Below are 25,407 nucleotides of genomic sequence, written 5' to 3'. Positions count from 1 at the left end.
TTTACTGTAGTTTAAAAATCCTGTGAACATTCCCATTGTTCTCGGAATGTTGTTGTCTCTTAAATAACCCTGTAGAACCCTACCATTGTTTTCACAATTCTTTTGATATTTAAATAACCCTATAGAACTCTCCTATTGCTCACCGAATTTTATTATTTTAATAACCTTGTAGAACTCTCCCATTGTTCTCATAATGTTACTATTATTGAAATAACCCTGTACAGCTCTTCCATTGTTCTCTTAATTTTACTATAGTTTTAAAATCCTATAGACCTCTCCTATTGTTCAAGGAATGTTTGCTGCTTTGCATGTCACCTTGCCAGGTTGGGTCAGTGACCCAATAGAATTTTATATTAGTTGCATACCACTCAACCCCCCTCCCTTGATATTGGTGGCACATAGTAAGCTATATCTGCGTGTCAGCTTGGAGATAAGCTTGTGGTCCACAGACAGGAAGTGGTGGGATGGCACACAGGAAGTTGAACATATGTCCTCACTGGTTTCGACTTGTGGTCCACGGACAGGAAGTGACGCGATTGGTGGGTGTGGCCCACAACCAGATCGCGTCCCAGCGCTGATACCAGAAAGGAGCACGTGTTCCATGTGCGCATGCCAGGCATGCATTCCACAGGCATGTAATATGCGTTAGTGTGCGTTCCAGTGGATGTAGCACAATGTGGGAGGGGTACACAGCTGCATGACATCTTTGATTGATTACATACGCTTGGACAAAGGGTATTTAAGACCACATGTGTTAATGGGTGGTAATGCCAGTCTCTTTTGTGAACCGCTGCTATGGGATTAGGGTGGTTATTCAACTTGCTTCTATCGTGCACTTTACTGACCTGAAGAACAAGGTGGGGGAAATGCACGATTTATTATTATAGTGACATTTATTGTTCAAGGGCTAGCTGTGGACTGCCCTTGTAAGGGCGGGAGCTCTGGGGTTTAGGGCCAAGATAGCCTTTGCAGGACAGTACAGGGCCTCCACCTCTGTTCCACCCTACAATGTATGAACTGGCTTGACAAGATTGGATGTCGGCTAATTGGATTACTATCGACCCCACACGAAAACTACATATTACGGGTGAGATTGTTCCTCTTTCTATTGATGTATTCGCCTACTTCTTTGTATTTATTTACTAGGCTACTTAAAGGTGACCATTTTGGCCTTTTTATGACATCCTTCGCTGTATGTTCTTGATACCCTGGGTATATCTGTGGATATGTGATGGTGGACATTTTTCTATTATTAACCTTTTTCTGTTCATGGTACTGGATGTACTTGGATATTGGTAGTATTTTTTTGTATTTTATAATTATTTATTAAAGGTTATTATGTTTTAACTCTCATATATATCTGGTATAAATCCTGGTATAAAACTATTGTCCTGAGATGAGGTACAGTCTTTTGTGTACCAGAGGTATGAAGTCTATCCAAAACGCATGAGGCATCAGGCCAGATAATGTTGCAACTGAAGAAGCCAAGAAATAAGGCATGAGGAGGCAGGCAAAGTCAAGCGATGAGAGAATGGGTTACGTCAAGAGGCATAAGGCGAGGGGCCTAAGCCAAGTGGCATGAGGCAATGGGTCAAGCCAAGATGCATGAAGCAACTGGGCCAAGCAAAGAGGTATGAGGTAGCAGGCCAAGCCATGAAGAATGAAACAGCAGGCAAAAGTGAGGCATGAGGCAGCAGGCCAAGTTGAAGCATGATACAGCAGTCTAAACGATGTCATAAGGCAGCAGGCCAAAAGTAAGGGGAATACCCAGACTGGTGGACTGCTCCTAGGAAGAGAAACTTCCCAGAGAATAAGTGTTATATCTTCATGGCTCTTAAAGAGGACTTAGCATCTTACTGCAGAGTGACCACAGAGAGACTGATATTGTACATGCGGCTGCTGGGGACATCACTTCATAAGAGGTAATTGGAGTAAGGGCTTTATCAGTTTTCCCTGCCTTTGCTTCAGCGTCTATGACTGTTACACTGCCCTCAGATCAGAGCAGAGATCAGTGTGTCAGTGATGGATACTGAGGCAGAGCACAGAGGAAGGGAACACATGCCTAATGAAATAATACTGTCCCCAGCAGCAGCTTCATGCGACAGCCCTAAACATGATCTATTTGCTTTAAAGAAGCACTCCTCCTCCCATCAAAATTTTTATCCTTTTAATATATTGCAATCATCATATTATATAGCACTGTTTACTTACAATTGCTCATTTTGACCTTCTACCCAGTTAATTCTTCTCTTTTCCATTAGGTGTAGGACATCACGTAATTAAAAACTGATTAGCTGAGTCCTTCTAAGCTCTATGTACAAACAGGAGGTCAATTCTCCCTGTATGAGTCATAGGTCACTGTAAAAGTCCCTGGCAGGGGTGGAGGAAGGAGAAACAGAGTCAGGAGTTGAAGAGGGGAATAATAAATGCAGGAACAAGAGACTTCCTGTTTGTGCATAGAGCAGAGAAAAGAGAGCATTAGCTGGGCAGAAAGGCAAAATGAGCAATTGTAAGTACACAGTGCTATATAATATGATAACTGCAATATATTAAGAGGATAAAAACTTTGATGGGAGGACTCGGAGTGCTTCTTTAACCCCTTTCCGACCTGGTCATTAATAGTATGCACCAGGTCGGAAAGGCCGGTTCGGTAAGGGCTCCGGCGCTGAACCGGGCACATGTCAGCTGATTCTTACAGCTGACATGTGCCCGCAACAGCCGCGGGTGAAATCGCGATCCACCCGTGCCTGTTAACCAGTTAAATGCCGCTATCAATCTCTGACAGCGGCATTTAACATCGCCGTGCCGGAAGTGCGGCATTGGCCCCGCCCATCGGTGACCCAGTCACATGATTGAGGGTCACCGATGGGTTGGCATGACAACCCGGGGTCTGCAGCAGACCCCTGTGGTTGTCATGTCTCAATTGCTATGAGCGCAACCCAGTGGTCGGCGCTCACAGCAAGTGGGAATTTCTACTGCTTACAGGCGATCTGCTTGTCGCCTGTATGCAGTAGAAGCAATCAGACAACTGCTGCTTCTAGTCTCCTATGGAGACTATAGAAGCAAGCAGAAAGTGCAAACATTTTTTTAAAAAAAATATATATAAAAGTTTAAATCACCTCCCTTTTGCCCCATTCAAAATAAAATTTAAAAAAAAACCACACATACACATATTTATTATCGTCGCGTTCAGAATTGCCCGATCTATCAATATAAAAAAAGAATTAATCCGATCGGTAAACGGCGTAACGTGAAAAAAGTTCTAAACGCCAGAATTACGTTTTTTTGGTCGCTGCAACATTGCAATAAAATGCAATAATGGGTGATCAAAACATCAGATCTACCCCAAAATGGTATTAATAAAAACGTCAGCTCTCAAAATAAGCCCTCACCCAGCCCCAGATCCCACAAAATGGAGACGCTACGGGTCTCAGAAAATGGCGCCAAATATATATATATATATATATATATATTTTTAGCAAACTTTGGATTTTTTTTTCACCACTTAATTAAAAAAGAAGCTATACATGTTTGGTGTCTACGAACCCTGGAGAATAATAATGGCAGGTCAGTTTTAGCATTCAGTGAACGTGGTAAAAAAAAACAAAAACAAAAAACAACTGTGGAATTGCATTTTTTTGCAATTTCACTGCACTTGGAATTTGTTTCCCGTTTTCCAGCACACGATATGGTAAAACCAGTGATATCGTTCAAAAGTACAACTCGTCCCGCAAAAAATAAGCCCTCACACGGCCATATTGAACGAAAAATAAAAAAGTTCTAGCTCTGGGAAGAAGGGGAGCAAAAAATAAAAACGCAAAATCGGAAAAACCCAAGGTCGTTAAGGGGTTAAGGAACTTCACATCTTGGCTGTGGAGTGACACAACATCGGTCAAAATGTTGGGAGCTGGCAGCGACTTTCTCCTAATTGTCATGTTTGAATATCATCTGCATGCACTTTGCATGGTATGTGAATGTGTTAGAAAAGGTAAAACACATTTTTCATGTGTAATATAGTAAAATAATAAAAAGGAGGGGTTATTTTACATGATAGGTACTCTTTATGCAGCATTCTCCAAGCTTCTCCGATCAAAGGACAGAAATCCACTTAAGGAAATAGTGAGTGTTGTCTTTTTATTTGGTCTAGACTTCCGGGCAAGCTGTGAGCTGGGACTCCTCTCACTTGTGTTGGCAAATAGGTGAAGGGGAAAATACCATCCCAAAAAATCCTGTAGAATTTCAGAAAAGGATATCAAGACCAGTTACATGCCCACAATATTTTTGTATTAAAAGAAACTTAATAACAAACATGTTGTTAAACCATCGCCAAGATGCTATAGGACATACCACTGTACAAGACCCACTGTTGAAACTGCTAAAGTCACACACTAGCCCTGCTTTGCAGAAGGTCAACAAAGCCAAGTAGACAGGCTTGGCACAAGAACATAGTGGCTCGACATTGCTGTAGCACAGCCCAGATGACTATTTAGAGCGGCATGCACTGGATTTATAACTTCAGTTTTTCCATCCTAGTCCAAGCAGCAACGTCTACAAAGTTATACATGAGCAGTATAGCATCCCAGCAGTGGTTTAACAACCACAACTTTGCTGAGCTTCCTTTTAACCGATAATGGTCACTTTTTAGATAAATCGCGATGGATATTCCCATTTTCTGAAATAATGGTTTATCACTAGGATATGAAAACAGCTTATGATCTGTGGAGGTTCAGCCTCTAGGACCCCCAGCAATCCTGACAATGATTTAGCACTGTATCCTTTTATAGGTTTTCTCTAAATAGTCACCCAGGTATGCTGGGGATTATGGTAGTCTCCATTTACTTGAAGAAGAACATGCTTCAGTTCCCTGCTCAGTCATCCTGAACAGCTGTCACTTAGCAGGAAAAAATTGTGTGGAGGCAGTGCTAAGCAAGATCTGCATCCTCTTCCTTCTCAGGATGACCCACATGGATCAAGGGGGTGACATACCGTATATTAGCCGTTTGCTATTACCATAAATGTGAGAGACCCATTAATTAGGGCCATATTCTATCAGCTAAAGCTTTCATCACTGCACATGGTAAATTATGAGCACTCAGCTCTCTGCATTTGGCAGTAGGAGGAGAGGCGTAGAAATCCTCAGTCTAAGATCAAAGGCAAGGAATAAGATATCTTGAGCACCTGATTCTCACACTTTCTATGGTGTATTTTCCGGGACTGCTGTATCATCTATTTTGTCACTTGCTGAGGTACTTACAGTATTTTTCGGACTATAAGACACACGTTTTTCCTCCAAAATTTTGGAGGAAAGTGTGGGGTCCGAATGTGGCTAGTGAGGGTGTGGGGGGAGAGGTAGCAGCAGAGGAGCAGGGCACAGGAGGCAGAAGCTACCTGCTGCAGCCAACACTGTTAAAAGAAAATTAATATTCACTGCTCTCCAAGCCCATGGGCATGGGGAGCTGTGAATATTCATGCTCTTTAATAGCGGGCACACATGATCGCCCAGCCTCGGCTCCGGTTGACACTGCGTGCGCTATTAAGGAGAGTGAATAGTCACTGTTCCCCACGTCTATAGTCCCGGCGTGGGGAGCAGTGACTATTCTAGCAGCTCATCTCAGCGTGAGGGCGCATGGCAGTGACATCATGTGTGGCTCACACAGTGAGATCAGTTGCTGGCAGCAGAGCAGGACGCAGCGCTGGAGCACAGGGAAGGAAGGCGAGTAGAATCCTCTATTTTTTTTGTGTGCACGGTGATGGGGGTGCTATGCATACCAGGCTGGGGATGAGGGCCACTTATAACAGGAAGGGGGGGGGCATATATACCAGGATGGGGGATATAGATACAGAATAGGGGGACATTACCCCACATCATGACCACATTTTTTGCTTTCATTTTTTTTTTCTGCTTTCCACCTCTAAAACCTAGGTGTGTCTTATGGTCTGGTGCGTCTATAGTCTGAAAAATACAGTAGTAGACAGAAATATAAATATAAGACACACAATATAAAGAGCGGGGTTCATGTGGTAATAATACAAGTTGGAAGAACAATACTAGCAGTAAAAGAGTGGGTCGAGGGGGGCTGTGATTTTCTCTTCAATAAGAGCATAAGGATGCATTTATACTGCACAATCATCGTGAACAAGCGTTCCTAGAAACAATTATATCCCCGATAATCAGGTAGTGTAAACAGGCTGAAAATCTCCCGACGAGGGAACACAATGCTCATTCGTCAGGTGAAATGATCTTTTAAACTAGTCGTACCTGTATGCCTCCTTGATGATGCCGTATTCATTCAAAATCATCATTTTTTTTCATTTTGATCCTCCAGGCTGCAGGGTGTATGCTGCCCGGAGATAAAAGACTTCCTCCTCTTTCATCATACTAGATCCCCCCCTTCCCTGCTTGCGTTTGACATAAGGTGAAAGGTGAGCAGCCGGAAATCCCGCCCGACTTAGTTACGGGCACAAGATGGTGCTGTGGGACCAGAGTCGGTAAAAGGTGAAGCCACTGGAAGGGGAGTATACAAATGGGGGCAGAGGGCTTACATTTAAAGAGCCACTCCAGCGCTGAAAAAAAACCCCACTGGAATGGTGCTGTAAATAACTGCTGATTGGCTCTATGTATGTGATCGGTGGTTGTTTACAGACACCGCTCAGCCAGTGTACACGAGCCCTAAGTAAGGAACTCATATAGTTAAATGTTGTACATAGTATTCAAGGATTTAACAGAATAAATACTTACTACTTTTTAAGCAAATGAGGGTGCAGGCTTTCTGGAAGCTCTGGGGCAGCCTCAAACCCCTAAGGCTTAGTGCCCACGATGCAGAAATGAAGCAGAAATTTTCCTGAGCATTTCTGCATCTCCTTGGCAGAAAAACGCATGCATTTTTTACATGCGCTTTTGATGTGTATTTGCATGCGTATTTGCCATGCGTTTTTCCAATGCATTGTATAAGGCAAATACGCATGCAGAAACGCACAAGAATTGGTCATGTCCGTATTTTTTCTGCGAATAAAATCTGCGCAGAAAAAATACGGCCCATGTGCACAGAACTTGCAGAATGTCATAGGAAGTCATGGGATAAGGTATGCAATGCGTTTCTGGAGCGTTTACGCACTCCAAATACGCACCAAAAACGCATCGTGGGCACACAGCCTAACACTGCAATGCATTTATAAAGGTGGGAAGTTAGAAGACTGGACTGATAAAGTTTAAATAATAAAAAAGTTAGTAAAATAATAACAATGAAGAAAATAAACACATTAAGGCTGTGTGCCCACGTAGCATTTTTCAAGCGTATATGCTGCGGAATTTCCGCAGCGTAAACGCTTGAAAAACGCATGTATATTCGCACCCCATGTTCCCCAATGGGATTCCGCAAGTTCTATGCACATGCTGCGGATTTTTCCGCAGCGTTTATGCCGCGTTCAAAAATCCGCAGCATGTCATTTAATTTTGCGTTTCCGCAAGCGGAATTGCCTTTGTCCAATGCATAAAAAACGCAAGGCAATTCCGCATGTGGAAAACGCGTGATAAACGCGCGAAAAATGCGCAATAAACGCGTGCGGAATTCCGCATGCGTTTTTCCGGGAGAGGACTTGCATTTATGCAGCAGAAATTTTCTGCTTCATAAATGCAACGTGGGCACATAGCCTTAGGGTCTGTGCACACGTTGCGTTTTTGTCATGCTTCTTCTGCGCAGATTTGTCACAAAAACTGAAGGGTTTCCTTGCAGATTTGGTGCAGATTTATATCTCCAGCATGTCAATGCTTTCAGCGTTTTGGTGCAGATTTCACCCATACTAATGAGCAGGGAAAATCTGCAACAAAAATGCACTTAAAAAAAACATGACAAAATGCTCATATTTTACGCAGCACTTTTCCCGCCAACTCATCAAGATTTGCAGCAGAGTTTTCTGCTGCAAATCCTGAACGTGTGCACATAGCCTTAATTGTTAGAGGCCCTATGGATGGAAACATCACTCCACTCTCTCAGCCATCCATCATCTAGTCCTATGTGCAAAACGTCTCTCACACCCATCAAACCAGCTACATCCAGTAAATCACCTCCCTTCAAAAAAAGTAAAACATCACCCTCCTCTCTCCAGCAGCACCATGTAATAAAACTTCCTTCAGACAGCTCCAACATCCAGGCTAATGGAAACGAAACATCACATCCCACCATCATACAGTGCCCCCAGCATACATGGATGGTCTGAGGGTTACCTGGCATATAGGACTGCATTGAAGATAGCCCCTTCCCTCAGGCCATCAAAAGTACAGTCCCACGTAAAAAATAACACGACTTCCCATCTACAGTCCCACGTAAAAAAATAACACGACTTCCCGTCTACAGTCCCACGTAAATAACATCACTTCCCATCTACAGTCCCACGTAAATAACATCACTTCCCATCTACAGTCCCACGTAAATAACATCACTTCCCATCTACAGTCCCACGTAAATAACATCACTTCCCATCTACAGTCCCACGTAAATAACATCACTCCGCAACTTTCAGCCTCTTCTAACAGTCCCATGTAAAGAACATCCCTTTCTTAACTTCCTGCCCCTCTTCTGTAAGACCCTCCACCATACAGCCCCTGTAAGAAGATATTACTCCCCTTCTTTCAGACCCTCCAACAACAGACAGGACCATGCAAGAAACATCACTGCCCCACATCCAATCTCCCCCAACAAACAGTCCCATGTAAAAAAAACCACTTCTCTCCCCTCTCTTCAGGACCCTTAACATGACAACGGAATCCTCCCACTTTGTGCAATATCCCTTCGGCCATTTCTATATACGCAGGTGTCATGCACGGGAATACACGCTGTATACCGCAGCCTCTCACATCCTATACCGCGCGCACTGCAGCGTCCTGTACGAGGAGCCCAGTAGTGTCAGCTGTTAAGCCCCGCCCTTAGCCATGACGTCAGACACCACGGGAGGAGACTGGCGGCAGCTGACCGTCCATGTCATGTGACTGGACAGACAGACTGAGGAAGTAGCTGATACTTTTATGGAGACGCCGTCGTGACACTGTGAGCTGTGAGCAGGTCGTGGTTCCCCTCAGCAGCCATGGAGCCCGGCAGGTTCCCGCTCTTTGTAGCGCTGCTGCACGTTGTCTGCGGGATGCCGTCCTCCAATTCTACCAATGCTCGTGTGTTCAGCCTGAACGGACAGTGGACTGTCTGGAACTCGAACAGCTCCATCCAGCTGCAGGGTGCGGTACCTGGCAGTGTGCACACGGCTCTGCTCAGCTGGGGCATCATAAAGGTGCAGTATGCCCTTACCATGCGCCCTAATGGGCCTAGTCCCACATTCCCCCAGGAGGGAGTGTTACCCTCAGTGATTGTACAGCGCTGCCCTGCGCACATCATGCCTGGGCCAATATTCCTATTAATAATCTGTTACACTGAGATCAAGGCCAATTTATAGGTAACGGAGACATTATAAACCTTTAAGGGGAAAAGGCAGAATTTCATCGAGGTGCCATATGGTGCCTACTGGTCTGCTAGATGAACGTTGGGGTTCAGCAGGATCGGTGGAAGCTTCGTATATAAGGAATATGTGCTGAACAGTCTGTAGTGGAGAACTTGTGTCTTGCTAATTAACCAGTTAAAGGGGTTGTCTGGGACTTAATGGGCCCCGCATAGTCCTCCATATATAATATGGGCCCCACATGGTCCGCTACTCAGAATAATGGACCCCAAATAGGGGTGGTAGTTCTGGTGTCACGGACCAAATAAAACCACCCTGCGGGCCAGAATTAGACATGTATGATATAAGTCATCATCATGAAATCAATGGAGCAGCACCCTCACCTCTCAACTAAGATATACTCCATCAGCTGCCAGATGTAACAATGTTTAAGGGTATGTTCCCACGATGCAGATTTGAAGCAGAAAGTTCCTGAGCGATTTTGTCTCTTCTTGCCAGAAAAAACGCATGAGTTTTTTATATGCGTTTTTGACGCGTTTTTACATGCCTTTTTTTTTTAAGCGTTTTTGAGCATCAATGAATGATTTTTGGAGCTAAATAAAGTTGGTGGGACATTGCTTAAGCCCTTGGATTACCATAAGAACTGGGGTGAGTATACAACCCCTGGCAAAAATTATGGAATCACCGGGCTCGGAGGATGTTCATTCAGTTGTTTAATGTTGTTGGAAAAAAAGCAGATCACAGACATGGCACAAAACTAAAGTCATTTCAAATGGCAACTTTAGAGCTTTAAGAAACACTAAAAGAAATAAAGAAAAAAAATGTGGTACTCAGTAAGGGTAATTTTTTTCAGACCAAACAGAGGGAAAAAATTATGGAATCACTCTGTAAATTTTCATTTCCAAAACTAACACCAGCATCAAATTAGATCTGCTCGTTAGTCTGCATCTAAAAAGGAGTAATCACACCTTGGAGAGCTGTTGCCAAGTGGACTGACATGAATCATGGCTCCAACACGAGAGATGTCAATTGAAACAAAGGAGAGGATTATCATAAAAGAAGTTCAATCATCACGCAATGTTGCAAAAGATGTTGGTTGTTTACAGTAAGCTGTGTCTAAAATCTGGACCAAATACAAACAACATGGGAAGGTTGTTAACCCCTTAAGCCCCGCGGGTGGTTTGCACGTTAATGACCGGGCCAATTTTTACAATTCTGACCACTGTCACTTTATGAGGTAATTACTCTGGAACGCTTCAACGGATCCCCCTGATTCTGAGATTGTTTTTTCGTGACATATTGTACTTCATGATTGTGGAAAAATTTCTTCGATATCACTTGCGTTTATTTGTGAAAAAAATGGAAATTTGGCGAAAATTTTGAAAATTTAGCAATTTTCAAAATTTGAATTTTTAAGCCCTGAAATCAGAGCGATATGTCACACAAAATACTTAATAAATAACATTTCCCACATGTCTACTTTACATCAGCACAATTTTGGAACCAAAATTTTTTTTTGTTAGGGAGCTATAAGGGTTAAAAGTTGACCAGCGATTTCTCATTTTTCCAACAAAATTTACAAAACCATTTTTTTAGGGACCACATCACATTTGAAGTCACTTGGAGAGGTCTTTATGACAGAAAATACCAAAAGTGACACCATTCTAAAAACTGCACCACTCAAGGTGCTCAAAACCACATTCAAGAACTTTATTAACCCTTCAGGTGCTTCACAGGAATTTTTGGAATGTGAAAGAAAAAAATGAACATTTAACTTTTTTCACAAAAATGTTACTTTAGACCCAATTTTTTTATTTTCACAGGGGTAACAAGAAAAAATGGACCCCAAAATTTGTTGTGCAATTTCCCCTGGGCACGCAGATACCCAATATTTGGGGAAAAAACACTGTTTGGGCGCACGGCAGGGCTCGGAAGGGAAGGAGCGCCATTTGACTTTTTGATTGTAAAATTTGCTTGAATAATTAGCGGACGCCATGTTGTGTTTGGAGAGCCCCTGTGTGCCCAAACTTTGGAGCTCCCCCACAAGTGACCCCATTTTGGAAACTAGACCCCCCAAGGCACCTTTATAGATGCATAGTGAGCACTTGGAACCCCAGGTGCTTCCCAAATTGATTCATAAAAATGAAAAAGTGTTTTTTTTTTCACTTTTTCATTTTTACGAATCAATTTGTGAAGCACCTGGGGGTTCCAAGTGCTCACTATGCATCTAGATAGGTGCCTTGGGGGGTCTAGTTTCCAAAATGGGGTCACTTGTGGGGGAGCTCCAATGTTTGGGCACACAGGGGCTCTCCAAACGCAACATGGCGTCCGCTAACAATTTGAGCCGATTTTCCATTCAATTTGTTAGCGGACACCATGTCGCGTTTGGAGAGCCCGTGATGTGCCTAAACAGTGGAGCTCCCCCACAAGTGTCCCCATTTTGGAAACTATACCCCTCAAGGATTTTATTAAGGTGTATAGTGAACATTTTGAACCCAGAGGTACGACACAGAATTTGTTTACATTAGGCCATCATATTGAATAAGTTGTCATTATTCTTGAGCGCAAGTGCTCGCTACTTGAGTTTGCATCGGGTACTCAGGTATGCACCATGTACAGCGTGTGCTCGAGTGACATGCTCGAGTCCCTGCTCCGCATGTTTCACGGTTATTAGACACCCAAAAAAAAACATGCGGCGATCGCTCGTGCATGGCAGGCAATCCCCGTAAAGTTTTTTGGCCGTGAAGCATATGGGGCAGAGACTCGAGCATGTCACTCAAATACCCACGATACTCAATGCATACCAGAGCACCCGATGCAAACTCAAGTAGCGAGCACTTGCTCTCAACACTAGTCGCCATATCGTCATCTTTTTTTCTTACTTTTGAAAAAAATCCCAAACCCAGCCCTAGCCCCAAACCCAGCCCTAGCCCCAAACCCAGCCCTAGCCCCAAACCCAGCCCTAGCCCCAGCCCAATCCTAACCCAAGAGTTTATTTTTGACGCTGTTCCTTGTGCGGTATAAGTGATTAGACGACTTTATTCTTCGGGTCGGTGTGATTACAGCAATGCCAGAATCATATGGGGTTTTTATGACTGACAGCTGTCACACACAAAAAGACGCATTTTTTGTAAAATCTAGTTTTTGCATCGCCATATTTTGAGAGCTATAATTTTTCCAGATTTTGGCAGACAGTCATGTGACGGCTCGTTTTTTGCGGGATGACTTGACGTTGTTATTGGTGCCATTTTCAGGCACGTGACATTTTTTGATCGCTTTCTATTCCGATTTTTGGGAGGCAGAATAACCAAAAACCAACAATTCAGGAATTGTTTTTTTTTTTTTTTTTTTTTTTATTCTGTTCCGCGTGTGGTAAAATTGATGAGGTAGCTTTATTCTTCGGGTCAGTACATTTACAGCGGTACCACATTTGTATCATTTTTCTATGTTTTGGCGCTTATACACAATAAAAGCTATTTTATAGAAAAAAATATTTTTTAGCATCGCTTTATTCTGAGAGCTATAACTTTTTTATTTTTCGGCTGATGGAGCTGTATGGCGGCTTGTTTTTTGCGGGACGAGATGACGTTTTTAGCGGTATCATTTTTATTTATATGCGTCTTTTTGATCGCGTGTTATTCCACTTTTTGTTTGGCGGTATGGTGATAAAGCATTGTTTTTTGCCTCGTTTTTTTTTTTTTTTACCGTGTTCACTGAAGGGGTTAACTAGTGGGACAGTTTTATAGGTCAGGTTGTTCCGGACGCGGCGATACCAAATATGTGTACTTCTATTGTTTTTTTTGTTTTTTTTATAATATTTATTGATGGGTACATTATATTTTTATTTTTGCAAATTTTTTTTTTTATTTTTTTTTCCACTTTCACACAGTTTAGTGTAATCTCTTTTTATTGAAATAATAAAAGACATAAACATACAAAATCAACATCAGTAGGAGCCAGTGCTCAGTCTCGATGATCAAAATATTACACATTCACATATCTACTATTTTTCTTATAAGACTGAAGCACCTTTTCCAGCAGTATAAACTTACTTTTGTCTGTTCCAACAATGGAACCAAGAGCATATATCAAATATCAACAATGCCAAAACGGGAGAAAAGAAGAAAGAAGAAAAAAAAAAAAGGGGGGGGGGGGGCAGGAGAAGAAGTAATAAGAAAGTGAAAATAGGAAAGGAGAGAAGGATTTAAGGAATGGGAACGGGGCAGGGGAATCTGAGCTAAGGTTCTATTTTAATTTCACTAATCATCTCCAGCACCAATCCGGATCCAATTCGCCTATTCATCAGTTTTTACCCAAATAGCCCATGGAACTCCGAGTCTTGAAACAAGATCCAAACACTCCAGATCTTCATGAATTTATCCGCACAATCATTGAAATCAGCAGAAAGCTCCAACATTCTGCAGATATTAGCCATTTCATTATACCACTCTGAGATTGGGGGGATTTGAGGTGACCTCCAATAACGTGGAATCACCGCTCGAGCTGCCGTTAAACAAAATCTTAAAATATCTTTTTTTTGGGATCTAATCGATGAAGGCAGAATGGAAAGTAGGGCTATCTCAGGGCAATTCTCAACCCTATTTCCAGTAATTAGGTTATAGTTAGAGAATATTTTATCCCACAGAGGTTTGATCCGACTACATTCCCACCAGATGTGGAGCATAGATCCCTTTTCCACTCCACATCGCCAACACATGTCTGAAGTTGCCGGAAACATGGAGTGGAGTTTCACATGGTACCGATACCATCTTGCCATAATTTTGAAATTTTTCTCCTGCGCATAATTCGCACCCGACATTTTGTGTGTAAACAAGAAACTTTTTTCCCAGTCCGACGAGGGTATGATATGTCCCAATTCCTGTTCCCACTTATGTTGAAAATTAAGCTTTCCTGAGATATTTACCCCTATCAGACAATTATAAAGCATGGATATTACATGGTTGGGAGGAGCTTCCTGCAAAAACAGTCTCTCAAAGGAAGATGGTGTACACTGGAACAGGGGCACTGCCCCCCTGGACGATAAAAACGATTGTAACTGTAGATATTCCAACCACTGGAGTTTTCTTGACGCACACCTATCTTGTATTGTATTGAATGACGGGAATCTACCATTTTCGAATATCTGCAGAAGGCGAACATCCTCCCTAGCTCTCCATCCCATAAAAGAATCCCTCAAATATCCAGGAGGGAAGGAGGGATTGGAGAATAATGGCATAAGAGGGCTGATTGTACTAGAGGAAAAGTATTTTTTCATAATTGCATGCCAAATTTTATTGTACCCCTAGTCAGTTCAGACAAACCTCCAATTGAGGAACTTTCACACAGTTTATACACTTTATTACTTTGTCCCACTCTGGGACTTTCACTTTTTTTTCTCTGATCGCCTGCTTGGCACAGGAATGCAGCACCATCCCTATGCCATGCAAGCTGTCAGAAATGCACAGTGTGAAGATTGCTTGGAGATGCACTGCGCATGTCCAAGCAATCTTCCTGCTGTCTGGTGACCCGGATGTTGTCATGACGACATCGGGTCGTCATGGCAACACCCGGGAAGCCTTTGCAGACTACGCTGGAAGCCGGAAGAGGAGGTGAGTATCGGCGATCACCTCCCCTTGCCCCCGCAATGCCGCGATCGACTTCGATCGCAGCATCGCGGGGGTTAATGTGCTGGGAGCGGTGCAGGACCGCTCCCTGCACATAGTACCGGGTGTCAGCTGTGACAATCAGCTGACACCCGGCGGCGATAGCGCCCGCACAGCCTGTGTGCGCGCGCGATCGCCATGACGTGCTAATACGGGTCTGGCTCTTAAGTCCCAGGGCACAGACGCGTATTAGTACGGCAAATGTTGTTAAGGGGTTAAAGGCAAACATACTGGTAGACCAAGGAAGACATCAAAGCGTCAAGACCGGAAACTTAAAGCAATATGTCTCCAAAACAGGAAATGCACAACAAAACAAATGAGGAACGAATGGGAGGAAGCTGGAGTCAATGTCTCTGATCGAACTGTAAGAAACCACCTAAAGGAAATGGAATTTACATACAGAAAAACTAAACATAAGCCATCATTAACACCTAAACAGAAAAAAACAAGGTTGCAATGGGCTAAGGAAAAGCAATTGTGGACTGAGGATCGATGAAAGTCATATTCAGTGATGAATCGCGAATCTGCATTGGGCAAGGTGATGATGCTGGAACTTGTTTGGTGCCGTTCCAATGAGATTTATAAAGATGACTGCATGAAGAGAACATGCAAATTTGCACAGTCATTGATGATATGGGGCTGCATGTCAGGTAAAGGCACTGGGGAGATGGCTGTCATTACATCTTCAATAAAGGCCCAAGTTTACATTGATATTTTGGACAGTTTTCTTATTGCATCAATTGAAAGGATGTTTGGGGATGATGACATCATTTTTTCAAGATGATAATGCATCCTTCCATAGAGCAAAATCTGTGAAAACATTCCTTGAAAGAAGACACATAAGGTCAATGTCATGGCCTGCAAATAGTCCGGATCTCAATCCAATTGAAAATCTTTGGTGGAAGTTGAAGAAAATGGTCCATGACAAGGCGCCAACCTGCAAAGCTGATCTGGCAACAGCAATCAGAGAAAGTTGGAGCCTGATTGATGAAGAGTACTGTTTGTCACTCATTAAGTCCATGCCTCAGAGACTGCAAGCTGTTATTAAAGCCAGAGTTGGTGCAACAAAATACTAGTGATGTATTGGAGTGTTCTTCTGTGTGTTTGTTTTTCATGATTCCATAATTTTTTCCCTCTGCTTGATCTGAAAAAAAATTAGCCTTACTGAGTACCACATTATTTATCTTGATTTCTTTTAGTGTTTCTAAAAGCCCTAAAGTTGCCATTTGAAATGACTTTAGTTTTGTGCCATGTCTGTGATCTGCTTTTTTTTCAACAACATTAAACAACTAAGGAACATCCTCTGAGCTCCGTGATTCCATAATTTTTGCCAGGGGTTGTATTGGTTCATTTAAATGATTAAAGAATGGGTCTGTTGTATTTCAAATAAAGTGTTTACACTGTCTGTCTGTTTCTTTACTTTGTTTGGCCATGAAAAGGTCTGATTGACACCTTGACATCACCAAACAAAAGAGATGCTTGTCAGCCAGTCCCATTCACTGAATCTTCATTAGCATTCCTATTCACGTAATTTATGCGCCTGCTGTGAGCTGTTTTTTTTTAGCCTGGGAATGTGCCACTAGGCAAACATTTCCCTGGCCATAATTAACATCTCACAGCTGGTTCGTTACCTCCTGTGTGCTCCCATCAGCACTCAGCAGCACTTTGGACACAACGTATTTGTTGCGTTCTAATGCTGCACTTTTGTTGTCGGTACATGTGAATCCACCGCATATAATGACACTTCAATCGGTCAAAATCTGCAGTGCAGACTGACGTGTCCGCTACAGAAGTTGACATGCTGCGGGTGAGTTTGGGTACGAGGCCACGGTCAGGAGCTGCTTCGGGTTTGACGCAGTATAAACACGCAGCGTCCAGATGTTACAGCATAGTGGATGGTATTTCTAGAAATCCCATGTCCGCTATGTTTGCTTCTGAGGCTGCGAATCACCCGTGGACACTGACATGCGGCGCGTCCTCCAGGACAGCAGCATGTCAAATTCTCTTGTGAAGTCGCTAGTCTCCGCAACAGAATTTGACCACTAGAGTGTATAGAATGCGGTAAATCCGCATGGTTCAGTGAACACATCTGGATTTACCTGCGTTCAATAGAATGCAACGTTTTGGGCGCAGCAGCAAAAATTTGCGTTTAAAGCAGTGCTACGTCTGAATTATGGGCACCAAGCCTAAAATTAAAAAAAAAAAAAATTGGGGTGGGCTCCTGCGTCATTTTTATAACCAGCAGAGGGAAAGCCGACCGCTGGGGGATGATATTAGTAGCCGTGGAAGGGGCCATTAGCCAACAATGTTCCATGGCTATTAATATCAGCCCACAGCTGTTTGTTTGCCTTTACTGGCTAGATTACAGGGGGACCCCAGAAAAATATTGACGTGGGGTCCCCTTATAAAATCGAGCCAGCAGCGAGCTGATAATAATAGCCATGGAAGGGGCCATGAATACTAGCCCCTTCCGCGGCTATTATCACCCCTCAGCAGTCCCAGAAATGTCGCATCCATAAGATGTGCCAAATCTGGCGCTTAGCCTCGCTCTTCCACACTGCCCTGTAGTGGTGGCAGGGAATAATGGAGTTGGTGTTCACGTCGGTTTTGTATTGGCGGCTGACGTGAGGCCCAGGTTAGTAATAGATGGCACCCCCATTAGAGTAAGACGCCCCCATTACTAACCGCGTGGCTAAATGGTCGCCGCTTTTTTTTTTATTGAAATAAAACTGTACTGCTGGCCGCCGACGAGAGAGGATCGCCGCTGGGGACCAGGAGGACACCGGGGGTCGCCGGACTGGTGAGTGTGAAGTTTTTTTTTTTAAATTTTTTATTCTTTTGTTAACTGCCGCTGGCACGCGGGCTGGGAGGAGCAGGCTGCTGCTTCTCCCATCCACGTTGCTCTCGCTGTTATCAGCCAGAGCAGTGGTTGGATGAGAGAAGTAGCAGCCTCCTCTCCCGACCCGGGTACCAGCCACTGCGCGATTTTGCGCCTATTGATTTACATTGAAACAAAGCAAATCCGCATGTATAGATATTATACATGCGAGTTTGCTGCGATTCAATGCAAGTCAATGGGCGCGATTTTGCAGCGAAGTCGCCCCTGAATTGGTCATGCTGCGGTTTGTGCCGCAATGATAATCCACAGCGTAAATTTCCGCATCAAGTGCACAGCACATGCGGATTATCATTGGTATACATGACAGACCTCTTACCAAGCGATTTTAATGCGTTTCTGCGGTGGAATAACTGCCGCGGAAACGCATTAAAACCGCATCATGTGCACTCAGCCTAAGGCTGAACACCCCAGCCCTGTACAGTGCTCAGTGTCCATTGCCGAGTTCTGCAATACAGGGCAACAGTCACTAAACAATATAGGGGGCTGCTGTGTTCACCGACCCCCGTATATTATATCCACTGACCTCATATTGCCATCAGTACGTAAGGCCCCTATACAAATGAGACGGTCGACTGATCCTGCTGTGACTGGTGGCTTCGGCCAACTTTAGGCTGTGTGCACACGTTGCAGAGTTGCTAGCAAAACCTGATGCCAGCAAAGTGAATGAGAAACCTGAAGTATCATGCTCATGTTGAGTATTTTTGACTTGCAGATTTAGTGCAGAAAATAATCTGCAGCATGTCTATTCTCTGTGCGTTTTTTCCTGCGTTTTTCACCCATTGTATGCACTGAAAAAACGCAAGCAAAAAATGTGGCAAAACACTGTTTTTGAGGCTTCATTTTCCTGCCAAGAGAGGCAGGAATTTCTGCACACAAAATACTCAACGTGTGCATATACCTTTAGTGTGTATTTCTATTGAAAAACGTGTTGCTGTTCATACGTTCAGGCTTTTGAGGTTCAGATTTTCAGAAAGCTATAAAAGGGGCTTGTCAATTCTTCAGGTGTTTTCTGCCATAAAGCTGCTCCATACTTACAATAGAAGTAAATGGGAAGGCGAAGAAAAACATCCAGGAGACACCTGGGCATTTTTTTTGAGCAATTTGAAAGAATTAGTTTTGTCCTCTGAAAATGCTAGCATTTTATTCATCGCTTCATGGATTTAAAAAATATATTAGAAAGTCGCCAACAAGAAATGTTTAGAACACACAAAAAAAATTCAATCACAAAACTTTTCAGGGCAAAAAAAAAAAACACATAAAAAGGAGTTTGCAAGGAAGGAAAGAAAAAAAAAAGTAGTAAATCAATCACAAAAATTGTCAAAATTTTTAATTTTATATAAAAATTACTATTTATTTTTTGCAGCTTTCCAATCTGACAGTGCCTAGTTTGGCGCATATTCATCAGGATTCGCTTCATGCAATCTGTTTTTCAGTCATTTTCTTTTATTAGTTTAATTTTCATGAAATATTCTTCAGTGTTGAAATCTATATAAAGGTGCAGTCAAACGGCTGTATTACTCGCACGAGGATCGCAACGCAATGCTTGGACTGGCCGTTGACTCTCCTGACATGAGCATGGCAGCATGTATTTCTATGGAGCGGTCATACGATGCAATCCTCACGCGGGCAATACGGCTGTCTGACTGCGCCCTAATACATTCAATAAACCATGTAAGTCACATTTATTAAGCAATGAACCCATCATTGTGTGGGCTATCAAACAAACAAGATGCTCAACAGTGATACATTTTGTTTATATTTTTTTTTCATTTTTTTGCTGTTAGTAACTTTTTTTGTTGTTGCACTTTATTGCTGTATGAAGGATCCTTACCTGGGATTTAACGACATCAATTACAAGTGGATCGTACAAGATGACTGGACGTACAGCAAGACATTTACTCTTCCTCCTGAAATAAGGTAGGCTGTTCATCGATTTAATATATATTTTTTTAATCTGCACCGTTTATGACAAAAAATCCCACTGTGCACCATGGAATTGTGTGATCCGTAAGGTACACAATAATTGCTGTCCGTCAGAACCTTGTTCAGGGCTGGTAAAGACGATTACTACCAGGACGGAGGCCAGACCATGTCTGCAGTGACTCCATACGCTTCATTCAAGTGAATGGCTCCGTCAGTATTTCCATAGGAATCCAGTTTTTCAACAGAAACTCCCGACACAGTGCTTGATGGAGAGCACTGGTAATGTGAGCTTGGCATTACAATAGACTGTGTTGCATCACATCTTTATAAATGGATAACTGTACATTTTATCCCACACACAAACCCAATTTGTGTTCTTTTTTTTTTTGTTTACAAACTATAATGTTATCTCATAAATGCAGAGAAAACCAAAGATGTCATTTCATTCCAGCTAATTATAGGTATGACGATTGATCCATTTTTTTAGTGCATACCTTAGCCATGATTGTGCGCAATCTTTGTATCATAAATGGTTTATGATGAGAAAGAGAAGATAGAACAGTTTGTGGGTTTGCAGAGGAGTGAGTCGGAAGACGTAAGAGCTGTATCTTAGTACATGTAATTACATGGAGGTGGCTATAGTGGTCTTTAAAAATAAAATACAAATGAATAAAATTGATGGTCTTCCTAAATGACAACAGTGACACAAAAGCCCTAAAGTGTGTTATTATTGATCATTTCCAAATACTCATTTGAATCTTCTGTCTTATGGGTATGACTTTTAAAAGGGTTGTCCATGGTGAGACATGCCAGAAAATCTTTAGGATCTCTACACACAACATTAAAGCAGTTATTCACTATCAGATTACATCCTGGCAGGCGAATAAAAGATGGGTGGAGACCATGGGAGTACTATATAGCCAGCAAAAGAAAAGCCAGAAGTGGTAATAAACCACGTCTGTCTTCTCCCCAGGGTGCTGTCTATGTATAAGTTCTGCACTGAACTTGCTTCCGCTAGATTGCTGGCATATGAGCTTTAACTCTGCACTGTAAATTTACAATGGCGTGAGATTAAAGCCCAGGACCAATTCATGGCACTTGGTCATCAATTGGTTAAAGTTGTCTTGACCCGCTAATTTCGACTGGTAAAAGTTGGTGAAAGTTCTTTTGAATGCTTCTCCTGTATTTATTTGATAGTAGGGATGAAGTATATTCGCATCTCCATGGCATTCCCTTTCTGTTATAGTTTCCTTCCTAGAGTTCATTCTGCATTTCATGTGCCTCAATAGAAAAAAATACAATAAAAGAAATGGCAAACTATTTTCCATTTAGTCATTTTAAAAAGACTATTCTATTATCTAAAATGTTTGCAATACAATAAAGTGTTCACATGTTCATGTGTTATATATGCATTCCCTTCATATAGTGCTGGAAACAGAAATATTAGTGTAGAGCAGGGGTATTACCTTTTGAAAGGTTTATGGCATATCCAAAGTATATGCCATAAATGTCTGAGATGCAGCTTCCACTACTAGGACTTCCACATACCTGGAGAATGAGGGCTCTCTTCTCCCTTATTCAAAAGCCATTGAATACTATGGGTGTTGTAGTACCTGGCTGCATTTCACATTTCCCTTGTCACAAGGTGAAAAGTGGACAGTTTATGCTCTGGCACTCCCCTGAGTGTTATGGTTTTTGTTTATTTAAATCCATCAGAGATGAGGGTCTTTTCTATTTTGTGTTCCTCTTCATAGTCTTTACAATGGGGTGTTGATCATAGGGCGCATGTCTATAAGCTGCTCTGCACTACTAAATAATAGCGTAGTGGTAAACCAAATATATAATATGTAGATAGCAAGTGGTTAAATAATTTTATTAAGAATATTAAAAATCATAGGTAAAACACCCAAGGTGCAAAATGAATAAACCAACAAAAACACATAGATAACAAAGAATACACAGGTCTGTGTGTGTGTGTGTGTGTGTGTGTGTGTGTGTGTGTGTGTGTGTGTGTGTACTGTATATATATCCTGGTGAGGACACCATAGAGATAATCAAACAAAGAAAATCTCTATACACACGTGTCCAAAATGGTACATCTATGGTGGAACATAACACACAGACCTCGAAAGTATGAACTATATGATAAAGGTATCCTGTTCCCCCAAAATGTAGAGTCAAAAGATCATCAAAAAACCACCGCTATTATAACGGTCAAAGAAAGGTTGACTCATACATTAAGGACCTACTTGATTCTGTCATACATTGATTAGAATCACAGAGGTCCTGTTAAACTTATAGAATGTGAGACATCTCCTTAATCTGCCATCCCAATTGTGAGGGACAACCCTATGCCATCATGCGTATTGCTTATTAGCCTTCAAATACACTGTCATGATATGCAGGGGTAAAAAGAAGCATGGACCTTCACACCAATAACATAGGAGATTTGTCACACTTAGCTTTTATCCCTCATTGGTGGCAGTGTTCCCATACAGCAGGCTCCTGACCCGTTTCCCTTAGTTCATCAGGGGAGTACGTTGAGAGTCATTATCAGCTCCTGTTCCATTGTGGTATGGGAACGCTACGTGGTCATTGTTTGCGACTGCTGTATTTTTATATATGCGCGCCACATACCTGAGTTGACGTGCGGTCTACTTCCGGTCCGGGTGTAATGTGTATCCGGTGCAAGGAGCCGTATGTAAGCCTACATCCGGGCTATGCACCGCATGTTGGAACGCAGTGGCTAGTGCGCATGCGTAGAGGCACTCAGCGCACTATACCATACGAAATTACACATAGAAGCCACATGCAAATCAATTATTTCAGACAATATCCACCTATAGAGAGGGAAGGAAATGCAAACAAACGATGCAGGCAAATTCCCAATATATAAGAAAGAGACAGCTGAAACTCAAAGTGAGCCATTAGTCTCGGCTAATATATAAATACCACAGAGTGATGTACAGTCAACCAGTCACGGTGATAGATTGAACCTAATAGAATGAATATGTATAAAAGCCAAAAGGAGGACCTATGATACACCAGATAATATAATGAATATGTTGAATGTAATATGAGGGGTGTCCCGAACTCACAAGTCAGCGACACGGAGAGTGCTCATATAGGATGGTGCTGGGGTATTGGGGGAGGAGGAAGGACAAGGAGACTAGTCCCGAAAGTTAACTAGCTAACACTGACACCTATCTAACTTGGAGGTTGGCACCCTAGGGGAAAAAAAGAGGATGGCGCCCCCACTCAACTACGGCTATCCCTGGTATAACGCAACTCTAGGTGACCCTGGATCTTAAAGAAAAGAGGTGAAAGAAAGCTGTTTGTTGAGACCAGATGGTTGTGTGGTTTGAAGCCAAAATACAAAAAGATCGTAAACAACTATTGATCCCCAATAATAGAAACAATCAGTCCCAGACTTCTCGCTTTATCGCCACATTCTCTAATGGAGCCAGTTTCATATTCTCTGAAACAAGGCCAAGAAAGGAAAAATTCTGCCGGGATATGTAAACTTTTGAGCACAACTGTATGTGTTTTTGTTGGTTTGTTCATTTTGCACCTTGGGTGTTCTACCTATAATTTTTAATATTCTTAATAAAATTATTTAACCTCTTGCTATCTACATGCTCTGCATAATTACCTTGTGAGTACCACCCCCTTGGTAAATATCATAAAAAATATCCCCAAATAAAGGTCCAAACATAAATAAACAAAATGGTATACTCAGGATAGCAGCAGGTATGAAGTAAGAGCAAAAACTGGTCACTTTTGACCCGGTGAAAGGTTTGCTTTATATTGAATAATAAGAGCTACATAGGCAGCCTCCTCTCTAACTTACATATGTTTTTGCTAAACAGGGGTCAATGAATCCTAGTCTGTTAATATATGGGGGACCCAGATATGGTTACACAGTGCTCTGTTTGGGCTTGTTCATCCCTTCTTCTGAGTAGTGTTTGACATTCCTTCCCTGTCACATGGAAACCACTGATATAGATGGTTGTGAGCCGCACAAAATGACATGGCAGGCCGCAGATTGTGAACCCCTAGTATGGAGCATGTGATGGTTACAGTACCATAATGTTATTAAATTAACTAAATAGTTTCATAAAGACAAAGGCCTCGATTCACTAAGACTAGTGTTTCGTATGCCAGTCTTACTGAGGGACATGCAGGAATAAAATGCGCCAAATTCAGTAAGAGGCGCATGCCGCTTAATGAATTTGGTGCATCTTATAAGCGGCATGCACCTCGTTAGAATTGTTACTTTAGTCAAGTACTGGAGTTTCATTTCTGCCATAAGAAATGCGGCCACTTTTCATGAATTTGATGGACAGGTATAGCCACACCCCATCCTGCACTTGCTCCACCCCATTTTGGCCGAGCTGCTTGAAACTAGCATGAAAATGGTAAAAGCTGCTAAAAATTTTGCAACTGTTCAAAGTTTTTACACCAGAAAACAGGCGTAAAACACTCTGATGTATCTCCCCATAAAGTTTAATTTCTTGAACAGTATCCCCTATTATTCCTTGTCATCATCCATTTGATGGTAGTAATGGAAATATTCTTGTTTAATCCTCTTATTTAAAGGGGTTGTCTACTACTAGGAAACCCCATCTGAATCTAAGCGTTTAGCCCAGTTAAAATAAAAACACTTATACTCGCCTCTCTTGCCGGCGCCGTTCCAACACTGTTGGCACTCGCTCTCCGGGGGCTCACGTGAGATTGTTACTTCACTGGGAGTCCCCGCTCACGTCCTGTTAATTACTTACAGTGGGTACGGAAAGTATTCAGACCCCTTTAAATTTTTCACTCTGTTTCATTGCAGCCATTTGGTAAATTCTAAAAAGTTCATTTTTTTTCTCATTAAAGTACACTCTGTACCCCATTTTGACTGAAAAAAAACAAATGTAGAAATTTTTGCCAATTTATTAAAAAAAAAAAACTGAAATATCACATGGTCATAAGTATTCAGACCCTTTGCTCAGTATTGAGTAGAAGCACCCTTTTGAGCTAGTACAGCCATGAGTCTTCTTGGGAATGATGCAACAAGTTTTTCACACCTGGATTTGGGGATCCTCTGCCATTCTTCCTTGCAGATCCTCTCCAGTTCCGTCAGGTTGGATGGTGAACGTTGGTGGACAGCCATTTTCAGGTCTCTCCAGAGATGCTCAATTGGGTTTAGGTCAGCTCTGGCTGGGCCAGTCAAGAATGGTCACAGAGTTGTTCTGAAGCCACGCCTTTGTTATTTTAGCTGTGTGCTTAAGGTCATTGTCTTGTTGGAAGGTGAACCTTCTGCCAAGTCTGAGGTCCAGAGCACTCTGAAAGAGCTTTTCATACAGGATATCTCTGTACTTGGCCGCATTCATGTTTCCTTCAATTGCAACCAGTCGTCCTCTCCCTACAGCTGAAAAACACCCCCATAGCATGATGCTGCCACCACCATGTTTCACTGTTGAGATTGTATTG

General features: G+C 42.4%; 1 protein-coding gene across 1 annotated transcript in view; it reads left to right on the top strand.

Annotated features, from left to right (window-relative positions):
• The first annotated feature begins 8,930 nt into the window (after positions 1 to 8,930).
• The window catches only part of MANBA (mannosidase beta), a 68,652-nt gene continuing 52,175 nt past the window's right edge, over positions 8,931 to 25,407 (top strand). The window contains exons 1-2 of the mRNA XM_073639168.1: positions 8,931 to 9,279; positions 19,829 to 19,923. Coding sequence (XP_073495269.1) covers positions 9,082 to 9,279; positions 19,829 to 19,923 — 293 coding nt within the window. The 5' untranslated portion in view covers positions 8,931 to 9,081. The remainder of the gene's footprint in view (positions 9,280 to 19,828; positions 19,924 to 25,407) is intronic.

Source organism: Phyllobates terribilis, unplaced genomic scaffold (assembly GCF_046119375.1).
Source record: "Phyllobates terribilis strain yellow unplaced genomic scaffold, ASM4611937v1 Scaffold_1__5_contigs__length_1240528914, whole genome shotgun sequence".
In the NCBI taxonomy this organism is placed as follows: domain Eukaryota; kingdom Metazoa; phylum Chordata; class Amphibia; order Anura; family Dendrobatidae; genus Phyllobates; species Phyllobates terribilis.
Note: the sequence above shows the minus strand (reverse complement) of the source record. Positions and strands in the feature narration are given on the sequence as shown.